Here is a 13,931-nt window from a genome sequence, read left to right on the forward strand (position 1 = left end):
TTTTGTTTTAATTGACATAGGGAAAGTACTTTTGTGGGAGAACATTTGCACATAGATACATTTTCTGCAGTCACACAGGAAATTAATTAGTGCCAATGACTGTAGTTGCTGATGGGGACGGGATAATGTTTGTGTGCACATCTGCCTCTTTACATGAAACCATTTCAAAGGACTTTGTTGAATCCCAATGTATCTATATCGTGACTTCTGACACAAGAGGCACATGAAAAGTTAACAGTCTTCCCCAGCGTTGTCTTGTGAGGATAATAGATGTTTCTTTATATAGCTTCGGTTTCTTGTCATTCAGGAGATATACTTACATTAAGGCTTTGAGATTGTGTACATATGGATATATACAATTATTTAAACAGCAAAACCTCCTGCTCTGGCAGGACAAATCTTTCAATATGTTTGTACAAGATGATGGGAGATGAAACACATTTATTTAATAGTGATTCTAACCAATTTTTTTTTTACATATGTGGCTATTAAAATTAAATAAATCATCTGGCTCCAATTAAAACTGGGTTGTTTGACCTTTTTGAAGTCTTCAACTCATTGCCGCTGCTGTCTGTCCTCAATTCAATTTTGCTAAAACCTTTTAACGTAGTGTTCCAATGACTGCATTACAGTGCAAAAGTTCTTGTCAACCCTCCTGGTGGAGCCAGAGGTCTCGTCTGTATAAACAGCCTGGAAAGATTTCGAACACAACTAATTTCCTATAACTGGAAATGCTATTTTACACTTATTGGGAGGAGAGGAAAAATCCATTAATTTTAAATCTCTTTCCAGATTTCCAGTAATGTCCTGGAACAAATCACTAGCTTTGCCTCAGGAACTTCATACCATCTGCCTTTAGCTCACCACATCCAGCTCATTTTTGATATGATGGAGTGCGCCCTTAATATCAATGGCCTGATTGACTTTGCAATCCAGGTGAGATTATAATAACAGGTATGTAATGCATTCAAGAACATTTATGAATAAGCCACAGATGGGGAGAAAGTTATAAGACCCCTGAATGTTACTCTGATGGTTAAGGATGTCATCCAGTTTTCCAGACTGTGAACAGCTGTGATTGAACACACCCTTGACCCCTTGTCAGTCCTCACATAATTACTTGTGCAGCAGTTTGCCTTCTCTTTTATCTCCATAGAGGAGAGCAGGGATTTGGAAAGGCTGTCCATGAATGCAGCTGTGAGAAATGAATTTACTTAAAAGCAGTGTTGATTTGGTATGCATAATGCAAATGATTTACTGTGAAGAGCTAAAGGTGTAGGCTGTTGTTGCTGCTGTTTCAGTCCGCGAAACCTGATTTGACCCTGACCAAATTGGAAACAAAATATCTAAAATTTCTGGATGAGTTGCTAAATTGTGACTCCCTCTGCCTTTGTGGGTGGATATTAAGGGCACTCACACCATTGATCTGTAGAAGAATAGGGCGATCTTGGCAAATATACATTCTCTTAGCCACCATTAGTAAGAGTGTTATGACATTGCCATTTGAGAAAGCTTGCTGTGCATTAATTGGTTGCTACTTTCTCCATATTGCAACAGTAGTGCTATTTACAATTAACTTCATTGTAAAGAAATTTAGGATGCTCTGGGGTTGTGGAAGGTGCTATATAAGTGCAAGTTCTTTACTTTATGGGACAGGTCTTATTCAAACAACTAAAAATGAATTGCATTCCATTATAAATGAATAAACATATTTTTCCGCTTAAACCAGGAAGACATTTTCTGAGCAGGTTAGTCACAAAAGAATGTTGAATTATCGGAGCTTTTCATTTCGAGCTTACCCAGTTATAGAGTCATAGAAATGTATAACACGGAAACAGACCCTTCAGTCCAACACATCCATGCTGACTAGATATCCTGTGTAAATCTAGTCCCATTTGCCAGCACTTGGCCCATATCTCTCTGAAACCTTCTTATTCATATACATATCCAGATGCCTTTTAAATGTTGTAATTGTACCAGCCTCCACCACTTCCTCTGGCAGCTCACCCCATACTCGCACCGACCTCTGCATGAGAAAGTTGCCTTTTATAGCTTGCCTCTCTCACCTTAAACGTATTCACTCTCGTTCTGGACTCCCCAACCCTAGAGCCTGTTTACCCAATCCATGCCGCTCATGATTTTATAAACCTCTACAAGGTCACCCCTCCGTTCCCGACGGTCCAGGGAAAAAAGCCCCAGCCTGTTCAGCCTCTCCCTATAGCTCAAGCCCTCCAACCCTGGCAACATCCTTGCAAATCTTTTCTGAACCCTTTTCTAGTTTCACAAATATCTATTCAAGACTTGCATTGTTTTAAGTTCAGACCTGTTTTATAAATTTATACTTTTCCCCACATTTTTGATGGGTCAGCCATTTTGCTTTATATAAAGGGTCAGTGAGGGAAACTCTGACCAGATACTAGAGGCAATAGAAGTTCTATTTTCATTAAGTATTTCCTATGACTTTTGTTCATCATTTTGGAGCAGGATTACATCTCTCTCCGTCATTTTCTGTTCTGTTTACTCATTCCCCTTTCCTCTCCTGAAGGAAATGTCTTTGGCTGTGTCCTAATTCCACAGCATCACGTGACCATTGCAAACACAGAAATCTGGATGGCCAGTGCCAATGTTAGAGATGGCACAGGGTAAACAGATAAATGACCCCTCACCTTTTTGGGCTCTTGGCTGTGAAGTCTTTCCAGCAACAGTTTCCAAAAAGTGAAAACAGCAGGAGTCCAGGGCGATTCTGTCTCCCCTCCTTCCCTGGCAGTGCTAAGCTGATTACCACAACTGCTGAAGGTCAAATTGACCAGTTCAGTGCCGACTGGCTATCGAACCTGTCACCTTGCAGCATGTGTGAATTAATGGCAGAATGAACTATCTCGGGAATATAGTCAAAATTGAAAGGTCATTTGGTCAGTTGTTATTTGATGCCCTGTTACGTCCAGTGTGGCAAAGTGTTGCCACAGAATGAGGCCATTCTACACCCCACCCCCCCCCCCCCCAAGCCGCTGGCTGCTGAAGATAGTGCTACCCAATTAGTCTCACTCTTGAACCAGAAAAACCCAAGGAATGCTGGAAATCGGAAACACAAGCACAAATTGCTGGAAACACTAAGCAGGTCTGGCCACATCTGTGGAGTGAAAGCAGAATTAACTCCTTGTTCAGAACTGAGGGTCACTGGACCCAAGACGTTAATTCTGCTTTCTCTCCTCTGAGTTTTTCCAGGAACTTCTGTTTTAGTCTCACTCCCAGTGTATTTTTGTTTCCTTTTCGCAGCCATACACCAGGCCTGTTGAAACAGTTTTTCACTGTCCTTTAATGCAGTACATTAAACAGTGGCTTAGTGGTTAGCACTGCTGCCTCACAGCACCAGGATCCCAGGTTCAATTCCAGACTTGAATGACTGTCTGTGTGGAGCTTGTACATTCTCCGTCTGTCTGCATTGGGATTTCCTCCGGGTGCTCCGGTTTCCTCCTGCAATCCAAAGATGTTCAGATCAGGTGGATTTGCTGTGCTAAATTGCCCATAGTGTTATATACATTAGTGAGAGGGCAACGGGTCTTGGTGGGTTACTCTTCGGAGGGTCGCTGTGGAATGGTTGGGCCGAAGAGCCTATTTCCACACTGTAGAGAATGTAATCATCCTAGTTTATCCACATGCAGAAAAATATGACCCTTGTCTCCTGCTACCCTTTATTTCCACTGTTAAAGCCTACAATGATTTGAACCTCTCTGCTAAATCTCCCTTTGCCCTTCTTTGCCCTAAGGCAAACAGTGCCATGTATGATCATGTGAAACAGGAGCAGAATTAGGCTATTCACCTCCTTGTGTTCACTCTGTCATCAGTACGTCAGAAGTCACATGACACTGGGTTATAGTCTAACAGGTTTATTTGAAATCACAAGCTTTCAGAGAGCTGCTTCTTTGTGAGGTGAAGGAGTTTCAACCAATGAAGGAGCTCCGCTTGGAAAGCTTGTGATTTCAAAGAAACATGTTGGACTATAACCTGGTGTCATGTGACTTCTGACTTTGTCCACCCCAGTCCAACACTAGCACCTCCACAACATTCAATAAAAGCAAGGCTGACCTGTTTGAGTTACAGATTCCCACTGATTCCCGATAACCTTTGATTTTTCCTCATCTCACAAGAATCTATCTTCGGCTTAAGCATATTCAATGACTCTGCCTCCACCATATTCTGAGATAAAGAGTTTCAAAATTGCACAGGGCTCTGAGAAAAACGATTCTCTGCATCTCTGCCTTAAAAGTGAGATCCCTCATTCTTGAACAGTTCTGAGTAATCCACAAGGGAAACATCCTCTTCGTATCCCCCTTAATAAGACCATTCAGCATCTTCTATATAGTCGGTTCTGATATAACACAAAAGTTCTGCTCTCGTGCGATCTTGTGTAATAACAAAATCACGCGATAGCCACACCATTAAAACTAATGGAGGCAGAATTGCATTATAGCCAATACAGGTAAGGAAAGTTCACAATCTACAAAGAACGGTCAAAACTCTTCAATTACATTAAAGCTAATTCACATTGAAGAAACATGCGTTGTAACAGAACTGACGGTGCTTCAATCATGTCACCCCTCCCCCCTCTAAATTCCAGCTGAAACAAATGTAGTATGACCTGCCCAATCTTGTAAAACAACCCACCCATTCTAGATATTAATCTCATAAACAGTCACTAAACTGCATTATGTTCTTCCTTAAATGAGGAGAGCAAAGCTCCTTCATAGTTTTCAAGACGGCCTCACCAACATCCTGTATAACTGAAGCATAAAATCCCTTACTTTTATGTTCAAGCTTTCTCATAATAAAGGATTTAATATAATTACTTGGTGCACTTGGGTTTAACTTTTGTGACACACACTCGAACACCGAGATCCCTCTGCACCTTAGACTTCTGCAGTTGTTCTCTATTTAAATAATATCCGGCTTTCTGATTCCTTCTACAAAAGTGAACAACTTCATGTTTTCTCACATTATACTGCATCTGCCGCATTTTTGGCCACTCAATCTACCTACATCTGTTAACAACCTCCTTATTGCCATTTTCACAACATGCTTTCCAATTGATCTCATGTCATCTGCAATGTTAACCACCGTGCCTTGCCTCTGCTCATCTCAGTAATTAATAAAAATTGTTAAAAGCTATGTCCTTTTGGGCCCTGTGGAACTCCACTCATTACATCCTGGTAATCAGAAAAGACTCCATTTGAGCATTAGCCTTGTTTTCTCTTAGCTGGTCAATCTTCTCCTCATACTAATTTCCATCTACACCATGAGCTCCCATATGGTGCACTTTGTCAAAAGCCTAATGGAATTCCAAGTGCAGTCACTCTCAAGGCTCCCCTTTATCCATGGTCTGTGGTAGTAGATTAGATACCTTACAGTGTGGAAACAGGCCCTTCGGCCCAACCAGTCCACACCGACCCTCCGAAGAGTAACCCACCCAGACCCATTTCCTTCTGACTAATGCACCTAACACTATGGGCAATTTAGCATGGCCAATTCACCTGACCTGCACGTCTTTGGACTGTGGGAGGAAACCCACGCAGACACGGGGAGAATGTGCAAACTCCATACAGACAGTCGTCCGAGGCTGGAACTGAACCCGGGTCTCTGGTGCTGTGATAAATAATATCACTTCTAATAAATTGGCTAAAAATGGTTTCCCTTTTGCAAAACCTTGCTGACTTTTCCAATAATTTTAAAATCTTGTAAGTGCTCAGAAACAACCTTCTCCCTCGTTGATCATAGGGAAAGGCGTTGGAATCAATGTCGAGCTAATGTCGTGTAGCCTCCTCCTTACCACCTCCCCTTGAGTAGAGGAGTCCTATTTGCTATTTTCAGGTTCTGGAGAATTTAGGAAAATTAACGACAATACTTCCATTATCTCAGTAGCCACAGTTTTTAAGACCCTATTTCACTCTTCAGATAACTAAAGTTTCTCATTCCTGGGACAAAACTAGAAATTGCTGGAAAAGCTTAGCAGATCTGGCAGTATCTGTGGAGAGAAATCAGAGTTGACGTTTTGGGTTGAGTGACCCTTCCTCAGGCCATGCCTCATTCACGGTACCATTCCGGCAAACTGCCTTTATAAGTCCTTTCCCAGCTGTCGTAATCCTTCCTAAAGAGACATGCCAAGAGTTGGGCACAGTACTGTACTCCAGCTTGAATCTTATTTCACTTGCGATTGTTTAACATGTACTAATGATATAATTTATGCTCTGACCTTGTGTATTTTGTTCAATGTCTCAGTTACTGAACGAACTGAGTGTAGTGGAGGCGGAGTTGTTGCTGAAATCCTCGAGTCTGGCTGGGAGCTACACCACAGGACTGTGCCTGTGCATCGTGGCGGTGCTACGACGCTATCATTCTTGCCTCGTGCTCAACCCCGACCAGACGGCACAAGTGTTTGAAGGGTGAGGAGTGGTGTTTGAGCCTTTGCAGACTCGTGGTAAAGTTGGTTGCAGTGGTCAAGGTGAAGCTTAGTTTGTTATAACCAGGTTTGTGCAGTTCGGGTCAGGCCATCACTCAGCATAGTTAACAGCGGAGCTCAGTGATCAGATTTGGTATGGTTCTAAGCATTGAATTGACCATTTAACTTCTTTAACCTCTGCTGGTAAACAGTCACTGTTCGTCATTTAAACCCTTGTTGGACCTCTGTCTTCTTGCTGACTGCTGGTTTTTTTTCAATCTTTCTGCTGTAAATATTCAACCATGTAATTACTTCCTTGTTTACTGTCAACGTTCTGTCTGTTTGGTTGGTTTTCATTCCAGCCACACCCAGATTATCAGATTGGATTGATCCTGAATCGTTGCATCCTGGGTGCATTGTCCTTTTTGTGGCCTTTTGCACAGTCAACCAGTCTCTGAGAAAGTGAGGACTGCAGATGCTGGAGATCAGAGTCGAAAAGTGTGGAGTTGGAAAAGCGCAGCATCCTTGGATGCTGCCTGACCAGCTGTGCTTTTCCAACTCCACACTTTTTGACAGTCAACCAATCTGTCTTACTCCAATATCCCTGCTTCCTGATGTCCATCTGTCTGTCTCATGCCCACCTGAGCCAAGGAAGCCAAATCATCGCCAGTGACTTGGTGGTTTTACCATAAGCACAATTGTTGGTCCACTTTGCTATTTATTGTTATGCTCCTGACATCAGTTTCACTTCCCTGTTCTCACTCTGAGCTCCACAATTGGTGTTGTACTGTTTGCATTCCAGTTCAAAATTAAATGCTAATTAGCTCGCATTTCCTGCAGCTAAATATTTGAGCTATCAGTTTGGTTCTTATTCAAAGCTCCATACCTTAACCCCAGACTGGCTCCTCACTCAAACAGCCTCTTACATGTTGGGATCTACTCCTTGCTCTTGGAACTTGATGTTCTCTGTGCCACCTTCCATTCCATAGGATCCCTTGACTCATGTGGAGCTGTCCCAGTGTCTTATTTACTAATACTGGCTGATCTGTCCTCCCTGTCACTGAGTCCCCAATTCCCAACGTATCATTTTCAAAATGCTCATCCTGATTTATAAATCCTCCCCACCTTCCTTATCCTTTTGCAATTGACTCCCATCCTACAGAATAGTTAGCACACTTCACCCCTCTGCCTCTTGAATTTTATGTGTCTTCCCTCCCTCAGTATCATGACAGTGTCTTCAATCCTCAGATCACACCCCTGTGCTCGAGAATTAACTTCCTTAAACTTCCTCTGCCCTAAAGTCTTGTTGCTTTTGTCATATAAGGCGAATGCTGATAACAAGGTGATGTATAACACTGCAGTCAGCAGCCACATGATCTCAAGATTCTGAAGAGAGGATGGAACAGCTTGTGTCAGAGAGTTTCAGATGGGTGGGTAATGGGGGAAGTGTTTATTGGAACTCCGGAGAGTCAGCCGATAGTCACCCTTTGGTGAGGCAAAGTCCCACCCAGATGCAGCAGCACATAGGAGTGGAGACAGTACAGTCTATGAGAACAGTGTCTCAGAATTGTAGGATTGAACCCCCAGGGTCCTAAACCTCAGGGAAGCCCAACTCATAAGGACTGACCAACTTTTGGTGACATTAGTAAAGGCCGATCAAACTGCACCTCTTTCACAATCTCCTTCAAATTTAACCTTCTTGGTCATCTCCATTGGTCAAAGCCCACATGCCAGTTTTTTTAAAAAAGTTCATTCATGAGATGAGAGCGTCAGTGGCCAGGCCAGCATTTATTGCCCATCCCTAATTGTGAAGAGGCAACCACATTGCTGTGGATCTGGAGGCCAGACCAGGTAAGGATGGCAGTATCCTTCCCTAAAGGACGTTAGTGAACAAGATGGCGTTTTCCTGACAATCACCAATGGTTCATGGTCGCCATTAGACTCATAATTCCAGATATTTATTAAGTATAATCTGCTATGGTGGGATTTGACCCTATCTCCCCAGGACATTACCTTGGTTTCTGGATTAACAATCCAGCGATAATACCATTAGGCCTTTGCCTGCCCAGCATTCTATCTAATCCTCCTGTCCCTCTTTTAACTGATGTACTCTGTAACATTTTGTTACAGTCAAGCAGGCTCCGGGATCACTCCCATTCCAGCAGTCAGTATTGCCTGTAGAACAGTCTAGCCTTTGAAAGCTGGAAGAAAATGCTGCCCCTATCCATCCAGGCTGCGTATCATATGAGGCAGTACTTGTGCACAGATATTTCAAAGAGAAATGTATCGCACTATTTCTGGCTCCTTGTGCCACTAACACATGCATTTTGGGGCGTTACCAAATGACGGCTGGGTGCTACATAAATGCAGGTCTTCTCTATAGTTGGCAACAAGTTCTAAAAATTCATGCCCTGGTGACAGGAGAGTAAAAGCCCTGGGTGTTTTTGTTGTTGTATTCTGGTCTTGGTGTCGACCAGTTGAAGCTGGGTTCAGAGGCTGGCCTGGAAATGTTGTCCTAGCCAAGGGAGTCACTAAGATTCACTGCCTTTTTAAAAATTTATCCACGGGACTCAAGTGTCGCTGGCTGGGCCAGCATTTATTGCCCCTCCCTAGTTGTCCCCGGAGGTGGTGGTGAGCTGGCTTCTTGAACGGCTGCACTCCATTTGGTGTAGATTAAACCCGCAGTACCATGAGGGAGGGAGATCCACAATGTGACCCTGTGACAATGACATACCTTCCCAGTCAGGACAGTGAGTGGCCTGGAGGGGAAACGTGCTCGGCTCATTGTGAATGTGGTACTGCCTCGTCATTGATATTCTCTGAAACCAGAGGTATCTGGGACAAAGTGTAAAACAGCTCAAGGAAGAAAATTTGAATCAATTGTGCAACAGATAGGGAAGGTGCCTTGCTATTTTTGCGTCTAATCCCATGTTACTGTCCACCAATATCAATGAAGAACCAAGTCAAGTGTGGTGTCAAGCCAGCAGTTCACCCAATCCAATGAGCGTTGTAGGCAGCAGTCTGGGCTCAAATTGCAATGTGTTGGTTTGGGACCAGAACACTGGTGTTATTTGGATGACGTTGGGTGGTGGGGTGGATGTACCTCTTTCGTTAACATTGCAATGGAGGTCAGCTCTCAATTGTTCTTGGAAATGCTGCCGCTCAAGCCAACGGTTAATGGCCCTCCACTAAAATGGGGATACCTGAACGGTCTGTTTCTTTCATTCTGCTGTCTGATCCTTCCAACTTCCTGTCTGTATCCTCTCTCTTGCAGGCTGTGTGGGGTAGTAAAGCATGTTGTCAATCCTTCAGAATGCTCCTCTCCCGAAAGATGCATTCTGGCCTACCTGTATGATCTTTATGTATCTTGCAGTCACTTAAGAAGCAAGTTTGGTGATCTTTTCAGGTGAGTACTTAAACTCCAGGACCCAAAGGTTCCTTCTCTGGGCGGCTGGCTGATCTTTTCATACATATAAGTTTTTCCTCTGTTAATATGTATTCAGCACCAAGTGTTACTTGACAAAATAAGCAAACCAGAAATGTGCAACAGCTTGGTTAGAAGTTTTCTTTAATTTATTCATTCCTGGAACGGGTGTGTTGCGGGCAAGGCTGTCGTTTATTGCCCATCCCTGATTGACCAGAGGGCAGTTAAGAGTCAACCACATTGCTGTGGGTCTGGAGTCACATGTAGGTCAAACCAGGTAAGGATGACAGTTGCCTTCCCTAAAGGACATTAGTGAATCAGGTGGAATTTTCCGACAGACAATTCATGGCCATGATTAGATTCCAGATGTTTAATTCCACCATCTGCTGTGTCAGGATTCGTACCCGAGTCCCCAGGACATTACTTAGGTCCCTGGATTAACAGTCCAGTGATAGTGCCACTAGGCCATCGACTCCCTTGAGTACCCAAATAATAATTTCTGTTGAGAGGGCTTTCTATTTTGTTTCAAATTGAATCCTAATAAGGTTGACATAGATTGAAAACATGTATTTTGATAAGTGTGTTGACATATTTAAAGATAGTGGAACTTCCATGTGACTTCTAAGCTATGGTAAAACAGTTGATGAGTGAGTGCTGTGAAGACCTTTGGGGTTTGGAGCCACTGTCGTGGAATGTTCACCTCCAGACCATCATACATTTTGCCGATTCACTGGTGTTATGTGATCCAGCGATGAACCAAGACAGGGCTATTTCTTTGTTTATCATCTCTAGGGGGTATTGAGATGTCGTGAGATAGTGAAAAGCCATGCAAGTATTGCATTCTTCCAGTGTGTGTTGCAAAGAGATCAGGGGAAAAAAAATCCCATCAGTCAACAGAGAGTTAATCATAATCTCTTGTGATTAATTTTTAAAGGGGCCCTGGTGTGTGACACAAATTTCTGGGGGAAAAAAGATCACAATTATTTGAATTGTGCTAATTGGAGCTCGAGTTCCCTGAAGCCTCGCTGCTCTGGCTTCAATTAGAATTTCAAATCTTCTCCCTTTCTACACCCAGAAATTCCAGGCAATCTGCCCAAAATGTTTGAGGCGACATGTTGCGACTGTGACGTTCTTTTGTTGTGGTGGTTGAGCTCTGTTTTCAAGCTGTGTGTTAATGAGATTCAGCAGAGTTTAATTTGACATTTTAGATTGGAAACATCACCCCAGCACAACTGCTAATGACATGACATTGAAATAGTTTTAAAACACCATCCTGTAGTTCTCCTGTTCCCACAGGTTCTATCTCTTGTTCCTCCGCAGTTTCCCCACAGACTTAAGTCCGTCTTTGAAAGCAAATTTGCATCCCATTTGTTTTTAAGTCTTTTCTTTTTCAAATCACCGCCAACTAAATGTTTGTTATTCAAATTGAGCCAGATATCTCCCTACTTTATTGGGTACAACAAGATCAGTGAATGACCCAGGGTAAATCATCTATCAGGGAACCTTTCCCCCCTCTCATTTCCCCTCACTCCCATGCTCGCTTGCTTTCTTCACTCTATTTCTCTCTCACTCTTCATATTGCTGCTTTAGTTGTTTGCCACATAGCAATGATCTGCGGAACAACAGAGATCAGCACCTGGAGCAGTGAGGTATGAACCTCTGGCCTGTGTTTTCACTTTGCAGATTACATAGATATCAACCCTGCATATGGCCAATCTTGCTAATAACTTTGTTAAAGTTTGTTGAGTTTTGTTTATTTTAGGCATTCCAAAGACTCCAGGTGATTGCAAACATGTTTCCAGCTCGTTCAGGGCATTGTTAAGAAAGCAAATGTCCCGTACTCCACCTTGTGAATTTCTTCAACTGCCATAAGAACTAGGAGCAGGAGTAGACAATCCAGCCCCTCTAGTCTGCTTCGCCATTTAATATGACCATGGCTGATCTTATCTTATCTTGGCCTCACCTTCACTTTCCTACCTATTCTGCATAACTTTTTAACACATTACTGATTAAAAATCTATCTCCTCCTTAAATTTATTCATTGTTCCTACATCCACATCACTCTGATTTATTGAATTTCACAGATTCTTAACCCTTTGTGTGAAATAAAGAAGGATTTATTGGTCTGAGAGGGAGTGCAATGGACGTGTACATGAATGATACCTAGACTTCAGGGATTAAGTTATGAGGAGAGATTATACAAATTTTAGGCCTGCTTTTTTCTAGAAGTTAAAAGGGTAAGGAGTGATTTGATTCAAGATAGTAACAGGAAAAGACAGGATAAGTAAAGATAAACAATTTCCACAGGTTGGATGTTGTAGAATAAGGGTCAGACTATTCAGGAGAGATGTTTAGAAACACTTCTACACATGAAGGGTGGTAGATGTTTGGAACTCTGTCACAAATGACAGTGGATGCAGTATCAGTTGTTAATCTTAAACATGAGCTTGATAAATTTTGATATGTGGAGGTATTAAGGGATATGGGCCAGTTGCAGGTTGGTTTGGTATAACAGGCGTTTCATCAAGGCGAATTGGCGATAATGCGTTTGACGAATTGTGGATGCCGTTCCAATAATGCAAACTTTTGACAGAACAGGGATAGCAATTTTCTCTAGTGATCTTCTACAAGGTGATTTTCTCCAGCAGTTTTCCCCAGCAAGATTTTCTACAGTGTGAGGTTGCAGGAGAATACATCTGTCACATTTTAGCAGAGCGACCTGTATGGAGTTACACCAAGCATCAGCCCATGATCACATTGAATGGTGGAACAGGCTCAACGGGCTGAATAGCCTATTCCTGTTCCTCACCTTTGCTTTATACTTGCCATTCCTTAGCATAAACTTCTGACCTCTTGTACTAGATTGTTTCACCTCACAGAGCATCCACTCAATGTCTATTTTGTCAATGCCCTTTAGTAACTTACATACCTCGATTAGATTTTATCTCATCTTTCTAAGCTCTCGCAAGTATAAACCTAAACTGCTCAATCTCTCCCCTCAAACAGGCCTTCCATCTCTGCAGTTAGTCTAGTGAGCCTTCTCTCGGAACTGCCAGGAGCAAAAACCAAAACCTGCTGCATGTTTCTATGCATTATTCATGTTTTATATGTATTTGCAGGATATGTAAACTGAAATAACTCCAAAGAGGCTGCTATCCCATCACCAAGTCATCCTTTATTTACATGTTGAGAGTCCCTGACACTGAGCCAGCTCTGAGCGAACAGAACCTCTGACACTCCTGTTTATATCTGTCAGCCAGGGCTCCCTGATTGGGGCTGTTAATCTGGTCCAATTATGGAACTCGTATTCTATGAGGTCCACCTGGCCTACCTCGTTACAATATTACATAAACATTATATGCTTTTGTATGCATAAGCCTCAGGAAAGCCTGTTACTAGAGCTTCTGAGACTGGGATCTTTATTGTTTTCTCTTTTCCCTTCTGGTACTAAAAAGAAGAAAGGGCTTTTTTGGGTTCTGCTTTCCAGGTGTAGTATAGCAATATTCACCATTCAAACTTGATTGAATTTATGCCATTGTTTTACCACGTGAGAATGAAGCCTGACTGCTCTCATTTTCCTTTACCAAAGAATCCTAACAGTGTGGAAACAGGCCCTTCGGCCCAACAAGTCCATACCCACCCTCCGAAGAGTTTTCCATTCAGATCTATTCCCATACTCTATTACTCTACCATGCAACCAATCTACATATCCCTGGACACTATGGGAAATTTAGCATGGCTAATTCACTTAAGCTGGATTGTGGGAGGAAACTGGAGCACCCAGAGGAAACCGACGCAGATGCGGGGAGAGTGTGCAAACTCCATGCTCACAGCACCTGGGTCTCTGGTGCTGTGAGGCAGCAGTGCTAACCACTGAGTCACCCAACCAGAGATTCCCCAATCCTCTTTTACTTTAAGGCTTATTCATTGACATGTGCACCAATAAATTACCTCCGAAATACTTTTTAAAGTCATCTTTACAGCAAAAGAAATCGCTTGTTCATTATTAATAGGATAAAACATCTGGCAAAGGTTCTATGTTTATTTAAAAGCTGGGATAAAGAGAAAGGAAGC

At 42.6% G+C, this 13,931-nt stretch overlaps 1 protein-coding gene across 5 annotated transcripts in view; it reads left to right on the forward strand.

Annotated features, from left to right (window-relative positions):
• Positions 1–13,931, forward strand: part of LOC132821781 (mediator of RNA polymerase II transcription subunit 12-like protein) — a 604,412-nt gene that overhangs the window by 445,402 nt on the left and 145,079 nt on the right. For 4 of the 5 annotated variants that reach the window (XM_060834551.1, XM_060834553.1, XM_060834554.1 and 1 more), the window contains exons 18-20: positions 793–936; positions 6,274–6,437; positions 9,708–9,839. In XM_060834551.1, the coding sequence (XP_060690534.1) occupies positions 793–936; positions 6,274–6,437; positions 9,708–9,839 (440 nt within the window). The remainder of the gene's footprint in view (positions 1–792; positions 937–6,273; positions 6,438–9,707; positions 9,840–13,931) is intronic. The other variant, XM_060834556.1, reaches the window with a different exon arrangement.

This window comes from Hemiscyllium ocellatum, chromosome 13, assembly GCF_020745735.1.
Source record: "Hemiscyllium ocellatum isolate sHemOce1 chromosome 13, sHemOce1.pat.X.cur, whole genome shotgun sequence".
NCBI lineage: Eukaryota > Metazoa > Chordata > Chondrichthyes > Orectolobiformes > Hemiscylliidae > Hemiscyllium > Hemiscyllium ocellatum.